At 52.5% G+C, this 8,551-nt stretch overlaps 2 protein-coding genes across 2 annotated transcripts; both read right to left on the reverse strand.

Moving 5' to 3' along the window:
* Nucleotides 1-2,364: 2,364 nt before the first annotated feature.
* Nucleotides 2,365-3,390, reverse strand: COL26b_014327 (uncharacterized protein; the record flags this gene model as incomplete). The annotated part of the gene is made up of 1 exon (XM_053186902.1): nt 2,365-3,390. The coding sequence occupies one exon, from the start codon at nt 3,388-3,390 to the stop codon at nt 2,365-2,367; it is 1,026 nt and encodes a 341-aa protein (XP_053029154.1).
* A 4,895-nt stretch (nt 3,391-8,285) lies between these two features.
* On the reverse strand, nt 8,286-8,462 carry COL26b_014328 (uncharacterized protein; the record flags this gene model as incomplete). The annotated part of the gene is made up of 1 exon (XM_053186903.1): nt 8,286-8,462. A coding segment is annotated over one exon (177 nt), but the record flags the coding sequence as incomplete, so codon positions are not given.
* Nucleotides 8,463-8,551: the final 89 nt, after the last annotated feature.

Raw genomic sequence — 8,551 nt, forward strand, 5'->3', positions numbered from 1 at the left:
AGCATCCAGAAGCTGCGCGGCTGAAGGCAGACCGCGATGAGGTCCATCAATACGCAATTCCCGACTCCAAGGCCACCGAATTCAGCATATCACATGCGTGTTAGGATGAGCTGTCTTCACTCTGTGCTTCCAGCTACCTTTATGCTAGGAGGCGACCTAGATTCTTCGTCTTTTTGCACGTCATTAACAGCCACGAGGGGCCATTCTGAAGCCTTGCACTCTGGAAACATCTCCCTACTGGGGTTAGCATCAAATCTACTGATTGTTAGCCCAGAAAAGTCGACTGACATTAGCTAGCAACCGTCCTTACTCCCGTATTACTGGAATTCAAGTCCATGGACTAGGTGTTTGCCGTTTCTATGGGAACTGAGGAGGAATACTCTCCAGGGATTAAGGGTTTAAGAACCTACAAGGATAGTAAGAGGTCTACCCGTCTCAGTTAATATGGACAGTTGCAACTGAGATGACTTTTATATGTAGTTATAGAGAAATAAAGCAATTTTCTTAGTGATTTGGATTCAGCTTTCTGCGCTTCAGACTGGGTGCTTATAGTTCGTATCGATGGTGTATTGTTTCTGAACAAGCACATGACATGCTGTAATGTCCGACTAGAACAAATAAGACTCACCTCTTGATGTATTGAAAAACGCATTTTCGGGCCATGAAAGTCGCGCAGAGCTTGCCCGAACGGTGGGCTTCTCATGGTTCCTTAGCGTCGGTTGCGACTCGCAAATCATTGATACTTGAGGCAGCAGTAACAGTGTCTCACACCTCAAGGAATTTGAACACAACTACATTTGCATTTCTGACCGAAGAGATTGAAGCATTCGGGAGAAATTTAGGTTTGTCCCAAGTCCAAGCAAGAATGGGCGCGGACGTCGAGCTTTCGGTCGGGCTTAGCGCGAGCAAAGGGGCGCACATTTTAGAGGAAAGCCCTGGGCTAGACCCTGGGCTGTTACCTGACACAGGCGGTGGCTACTTATGCGATTAGGATGAAGTCGTTCGAAGAAGGGAAGTGATTTAGCAGGCGAAAGTCCAGGCTGAAACCCGACGGCCCTACTGCTGAGCGGTTACAAGCATTCAGGGTAGTGAGCCGATAGCAATCCGCATTGTACTGAGGCGATTGATTTCAACGTGAAAGTATTATCCCTTAACATAGAGCAGACGATCGCGCACCTCGCGAGGATGCTATCTCAGTGCGTGCTCCGCCACGGGACGGCGTCGTCGGCGGGGTGGGTCCACCGGGTCGGCCTACACAGCAGCCATTTACGCGGGAAGAGGTACATTAACCTCACGACACAGCAAAGGCGAATGACAGAAAATAAAATGTATTCAAGTCAATCTAACTCTATTTGAGACCCTCTCTGTCTTTTTCCGCCCGAAGGAATGTCTTGATGCGAGGATTTGCTGATTTTTGCTTAAACTGTGCCCAGATCTAGGCACAGTTTTTCCCGTCCTGTGGGTGACAGCCCCATCGCAGCATGGTGGCATCGGCTCCAAAATAGATGCATCAGGTGTGCTTGTCTTTTGAATATGACCCGAGAATTTTGTCAGATTTAATAACCAGCGTTGAGCGAAATGGGTGCCAATGTACCTTTTTTGCCCTGCGACCGTGGGCGACGCAATGATTCCAGCATCCCGAGCACGGGCCACTCCACAACGCCTCAATCCCTGTCCTCGGCTGCGACGCTGCTTGCTGCAGGCGCCTCTTCGCCAGGCTGCGCATCAACATCTGGCTAACTTTTCTCTGCCTGCCTGCTCTCTTCCTCTGAATCTGCAACCATAATTGCTTCGGCCCTCTTGATAAGCAATGACTTGCGTCGCGTGCTGACGATGGTATTATCATCAATATCTATCTATGCTGGCGCTGGCATCATCGTCATCGAGCTCCCGGTCCGCCGTGGAGAGGTGTTGAAATTCAGCTTCACGATCTCGAACGTGCCCATCGCTCCCGTTGGTACTCAACTTGTCGCTGGTAGATTGTTTGCTGCTCAATTCATCTTGCTTTTCGCTGCTCCCTGCACTGCTGCTCCTGACGCGTTCTCTTTGGTCCGCCGCCGCTTGTGCGTTCCATGCATCGACCGGGGCATCCCTCTGCCCAAATGTCTGGGGAAGGCCGTTTAACCCAAGCGTTCCGTCTTCATCATCGAACCTTGGAGGTAGCGGTTCTTCGATGATGTCTGACAACTTTTGGATCGATTCGCGAACAACTTCCAACTGTTCAGCGACCTTCCTTCTCTTAGTCGCCCCGGCGTTAATGCAAAGCTCTGCAACCCGCTTCCTGCGATGATACTCGCTCACATTTTGCTCAATGTCCTCGGCCGATCTTCCATGCGACTCGACAACCGTGCGAGCCCAAGATCTCTAGGGTGGTTCATCGCCAACAAGTTGCAATGAAGGGAGCCTCTGTATGCGATCGAGACGATTGATGTAGTCTTGGCGCAGTTGGGTCAAGGTGGCCTCAGCCTCTTCCTTGTCATTCTGAACGAGCTCCTCGTAATAACCATCCACCCTTTCCTGATTCGTGACGTCTTTCAACATGTCTGTTGCCTGAGACAGAATGTCCTGCGCGTTGGTATTGCTTTGGGCCATCGCTTGGCGTCTGGCTTGTCGGACTTTGCCTTCGCGTAGGGGTGTCATTGCGTCGGCCTGCATCGGATCTGAGAACGAGTCGAAAAATTGCTCCGAGTCTTCCGACGCGGTATCTGCAATGGGAACGTTGACGCCGCTGTCCGGGGTGTCTTCTCGTGACGGGGGAACCCAATTGAATTCAGCAAGACTCTCTTCGAAGTCTGCCGAATTTCGAACCAAGCTATCGAAACGCCCCCCTCTTGGAACTCCGGGGGATATCGACAAAATTCGCGACGGGTGGTCTGCGATGATGGTCCGTGGTATGTCGCCTTGTGGTGTGGGATCAATTTCGCTTGCTTCCCTCTGTCGGGTTGAAGATTTGTCCACTGGCCGGGCCTTATCCTGTCGCGAGAGCGAATGCGAGGCGCGTGGTGACGAATGGTGGGATTCTGGCTCGCCTTGATCTTGTGTACCCCCTGGGCTTCCGCGGCTTGCTGGTTGTTCTGACCGATCCTCGGCTTCTGGGAGGCTTGGTGTCGGGTCTTTGTCCTCGTGCTCACCCTCGCTGCTTTCTTTGTTGTTGTTGTTGCTGTTGTTATTTTCGGGCACTGGAAGGAGGTTGGCTTTCGGTCTGAAGTGCAGGTCGGAGGTATCTGCCGTGGCTGCTCGTGGTTGCTTGCGCTTGTTCTTCAATTTTGCAAAGTCTCGCGAGGCGAATGGGTGCTCGAGGTAGTTGTCGGTGATTGCCGGATTTCTCTGACTATCCACGATATCGATGCGTACTTCCAGCAAACTGTCGAATAGTTGTTCCGCGGACATGTCCGAAAGCACAGCCCAGTCTGCTTGCCAGCACCTTCGCGATGCGACGGCCTGTTCCCCATACCAGACGTACAACTGATGGGGGTGAGAGAGGCCGAGAGATGTGGCAGCTTTCTTTTGGTGCCGGCCTTGATCTGATTTCGCTTCGATTTTCTCCCAGTGCTCTCCGTAGACGATGGCGAGCACCCGATCGAGGTGGTCCTGGAGCCTCGCAAATATCCAGGCTGGGAAGGTGTCGCGATGGCGTCGCACACGGTTCAATTTGCTGAGACGGTACGAGTATTGGTCCAGCAGCGTCCGCTAGGCATCACGGACTAACTCGTCCGACTCGTCGAATGCCGCAACAATGGCCTCGGCAAGGCCTTCTACCTGCCGATCGAGGTATTCAATGTCGGCTGATTGATCTCGCTGCCGTCGTGTCTGGACGGGCATTTCAGGAAAACAAAACAACGTTCTCTGGGCCCTGGCCGCGCGAGGACGGGTCGAGTGGGTTGGAAAGACACCAGAGTCCGCGACAGGATGTGTTGAGGGCAGGGGAGAAGTCGAAAGAAAGGCGTCGAGAGGAGGAGTCGAGAGATTGGTATTCGTAGAAGACCGTCGGTACGTCCATGGTGTCGGGTTATGGTGGGGGTCGGTGGCAGGTGGGGGTGGGGATGATCTGATAAGATAAGACCCGGTATGTGCCTTTGATTAGACAAGATACGGCTTATCGCATCCGTCGCGAAGCAACAAAACCTCGGTCACGATGCCACAGAGCGGATGATGGACACTCCGAAAATGAGCATTCCAGTTTTGCATTGCATCTCTGACTCGAATCCGTGGGATGTAGACGATTAATGGACAGGGTCAAGGGAAATTACTGAGGTATGGACGGAGCTTGGGCGGTGTTGGGTGACCAAGTCCCAGCTGCCAATACTTGGTTCACTGTGGTGAAAACCATCCAATTTCTGTTTGCATCCGTCTAGAGGCCTTAAGAACAAGATAAGACTTTTTTCGGTGTTTGTAGCGCAGTGTCAGGGATCCAATACTATGAGCGCGCGGTGTTGCCAGCTCCATCAGCTGACTGATTCTGAACCTAAGAGCCTCATTGGTCAAAACTCCGTCGTCGGTACTCCATGGCCATGGCAGGGGACCTGGTGCACCCCCCGATGCTTGGAAATATCGACTCGTTTCCTTCATACCCATGGAGCTATTCATACAGTGTTTTTTCTATTATGGACCTCTTCCATATACTTCTTGCACCATGTTCCGTAGGAGTGACACTCAAAGCAAACCCGAATTTGGGTAGTGGGCACATCTGCAGCAGGGCTTGTCGAGTTCAGAGATCGCAGCGCTTCGTTCAAGTATCAATGAAGCAAATGAAGAATTTTAGAATGTTTCTCGCATTACGTGATGTTATTTAGGGAACGCTTGTTTCGCTAATGTGAAGGCGTCAGAGCGAAGAGAACCTGGCTTCCGGGCGAGTCTCGGGGCCCGCACGGGTCCACCGGGTTCCGGGATCCACCCTTTCGGAGTCCGGACGCTGGGCCGGGCTGATCTCGCCCGGACGCCAACTCTTCGCCTCGAGAGGATTAGTCTTGAGGATGAGATGCACAATGACGAAGTCGGGCCTTAGTTTCAGCGAGATCAAATTGCTTCGTTCTACATGTTACATTCTTGTTTTCATTCATCTCGCGTCACATTTGTTTTCATGCGTGGGCGGAATCGGGGCCCCGTCCTGCGGTGTAGTTGTTGCCAGAAACGCCCCCTCCGCTGTCTCGCCCGCAGTTCTGCATCCGTTCAATCTTCACCCAGGTCCGATGCTTTTGATATGTTTCCCCATGCAATATCTGTCGCGGCAGTGGCGTCTCGCTCTTTGCTCCCACAATGCAGCGCGGTGCTGAAGGGCATCTCCCTGCGCGGGGCACTGCTGCAATGCCGTGCCACGAGCTTGGCTCTCCAATACCGTCAAGTTCAGGTACTGTGGTGTTGGTATTATCCTCAAGAATCCCGGGCCTATCCTGGACATTCTTGGGCGTGGTCCTGAACGATTCGACATTGGACCCCTACGAGTTCATGCTGGCACCCTCTCCATGTCTCTACAGTACCAGATCGCCGAGCCCCTGGTCTCTTCCGCCAACCGACGCTTACTATTTAGATGCAGGGGGTGCGATTGACTTCAATGGCGCACAAAATGCGTGTATGCTCCAACTGACGACGAGTCTATCACACGGCCTCAAAGCCATTAACTTTGGCAACTTTTCTCAGTACTTGTGGGACGAGGAACGTCTCGGGTCATTTGGGAAAGCTTCAGATCGCCTTAAAACTCATCTTAGAGATCTCTAGACAGAGCACAGTTTCCGTCGCCCACTGACTCCTTAGTAAGCCTACATATCAGCCACTACCCTTAGCTGGGCAGTGAAGTCTTCAACCTGTGGCGGCAGAATACCAACTTTGTGGTCTTGCGGGTCCCCAAGACGGCGGCGGCAATTAGTCTCGAATGTCTGAAATACTTGTTGGACTGCAGCTTTCCATCCCCGGCAACTCCCGCCATCGTGCGTGATGAGCACAAGAAAACAAAAGATCGCGGATACTACAAGACAGCAACACGCTTTCTCGGAAACCTGGCGACCTTGCGCCACTTCAGAATAAAGAACTGGCATTCAGGCTACGGTCTATCGCCAATTTTGGGCGCGAAGCTGCGGACGCTCAAGTTCGAAATCTCGGAAAGGAGGCTCAGAGCCTTCCAATTGAAGCACATCGAGGAGATGCGCTGGAAAGTCTGGCGATCCCAATCCAACGATCGAAAGGGGACGCGCAGGAAGTGTCTATTTACAGGGCCATCGGCAAAATACCCAACCTTCGCAAGTTTGCAATGACCCTGACTATTGTAGAGCCTTTTGAACAATTGGAATGTGAGGGTGGTGTTGAGGTGGTGGAGGCTGACGCTAATATATATTGTCGACTCCAGAAAACAAATCTCATAGGACCCTTCGACAGCTATAGTTTCAACACAGCGCAACAGCAAATAGATATCTTCGTTCCTTACTAAGAACACTGAGTATAAGACCTATTATGAATTTACTATCGATAGGACTCTGACGTGTAACATATTCAACGTCATTTCCACGACTAAGCAGGCGCAGCGCCCCACTATCGTTTCTTGACGTGATGAGGTTGTACCTGGAAGGCTGGGAAGATTTTCACTTCCAACTGATAGATTACATGTACCCTCAAGGCACCCGGGATGAGCAAAATTCCACTTTTGCGTACTTTGTCAACATGACCTGGCCGTGGTGTGTCAAACGGACACGGACATCGCGATGCCAGAGCAGTTGGGAGCTATCAGTTCAACCATCATATGATGACAAGTATGAACGAGAGAGAAGTGACCCCCCGTATCCGAATCATTAGAAGGAAAATATTCCACGGCTGAAGATCAGAGAGGGACCATTCCATCCGGGCTTCCGCAGTATTTGGCCAACGCAGAGTCAGAGCGACCAAGACGTTCAAGATTCATGGTCGACCGACTGGCATATGTTCCCATGTTCATTACACATATGCTCGCACCAAGGTGTGGTTAACGTTAACAGGTATTGGCTGCTAGAACGGCATGGCTTGGCGCCGTTTGTACTACAGCTAAGCCGCGAGGATTAACGGAGCCGTGACTTGGTTGTCCCCAGCTCCGGTTACTGGTAGATGGATTGCTGAGTCATTATCCACACAGGAGATAGCAATGCATGTTTGGAAGCCCTGATGCTTTAGGTGCGCTCCTGCGACATGCTGTAAAAGAAGAATACCGCGGAATCAATGTGAGCGCGAGCCCCTGCAAAGCCCCTTCTTAAGCCTAATCGTTACCAATTTGGACTGTCGCTCAGTGCAGCAACGTCGTCGCTGAGGAGGTGTACGTGGGACATTGGTATGGGAGTAAAACGTACAGTCTTGAGCCGCGTTGAACTCTGAATCTGGTTTGCGCTTCACAACACTCATTCCACAACCCGCCCCCCTGCCGAGCAGTGTGGGCCGCATGTACCCCTGGAACAGCTCGCGGTAGCCCTTCTTCAGCTGGGCCTCGGTCTGCCGCTGCGCGATCTTCGCCGCCCCGTTCTTCCTTAGGCCGTCAAGGACGACCGCCTCGGTCTTGGTGTCGCTGTTGAATACGGCATGATTCAGCACCGTCTACCCGTGCTTGTCGACGATGTCCGTGTCCGAGCCGACGCCGAGCCGCTCTCGCAGGTAGCAGCGGTGTTCCTCGGACAGCTCTTTAGCGGAGGCGATCGCCGGCGTGCACGTCCCGAGACTGTTGAACAGGCCGAGGACCTCTTTCCTCCGGCCTTCGAGAAGCAGGACTCGGCCGTAGAAATAGCAAAATCGCGCTCACGGTCGTGTCGGGAGAGATTTCCGTCCGCTGCACGGGGTGGACGATGGGCGGGTTTCAGACGGGGTTAGAATAATTCAGACGACGACAATTAATTGAGAATGAGACTGAAAATTCCCTCGAATAGTCACCCACTTTTCTATAGGTCCTTAAACTCTTTCATCTGATGTTTGATCAAGTTTTGGTTTGTTTGGACTCAATCACAATCTCGTAGATCACACATATCAAGTCGAAGACGTGTGTAAGACTGCACCCCCAGATGCTCTGGAGCACAAAAGTAAAATCACTTCAGAAGACATCGGAACAGTAGAAAATTGCGGGCATGGCGCCCCGAGGGCCTCCCAAAAGGTTTCATTAGTGCGGCAGCAGCCGACTTTGCATCAGCATTTTATGCTGGTATGATGCTGTCAATGATCTCGTGCTCCCATGGGCTCCAAAAAAGAAGGATAAAACACCGCCCCAAAACCCGATAGAAGCCCACACCCAAACACACAAAACACCGCGTATTCATGATGGCAGCTTAGTCCTCCAAAGCCTCCTAGTCCAGAATCTCGTCGCACCAAGTGGCCACAGCTTTGGCGGCCTGCACGAAGACGTAAATCACCGAACACCACAGGATGGACCCTTGAGGGTCGGGCATCTCCCGAATCTGCCGGACGATTTCGAGCCAGCGGCGAGTCTCGGCATAGGCGGCTTGACGGCCGACTGGTGGAGTCTGGACTGGGGGTGTGGCGCCAGCCGGGACATCTGCGGCCATGTCAGGGATTTGTGCGGGCGTAGCCGGGGCACTGGCAGCATTGGGCC

The sequence above is a fragment of the Colletotrichum chrysophilum genome (genome assembly GCF_026319265.1).
Source record: "Colletotrichum chrysophilum strain AFK26 chromosome Unknown scaffold_338, whole genome shotgun sequence".
Taxonomy (NCBI): domain Eukaryota; kingdom Fungi; phylum Ascomycota; class Sordariomycetes; order Glomerellales; family Glomerellaceae; genus Colletotrichum; species Colletotrichum chrysophilum.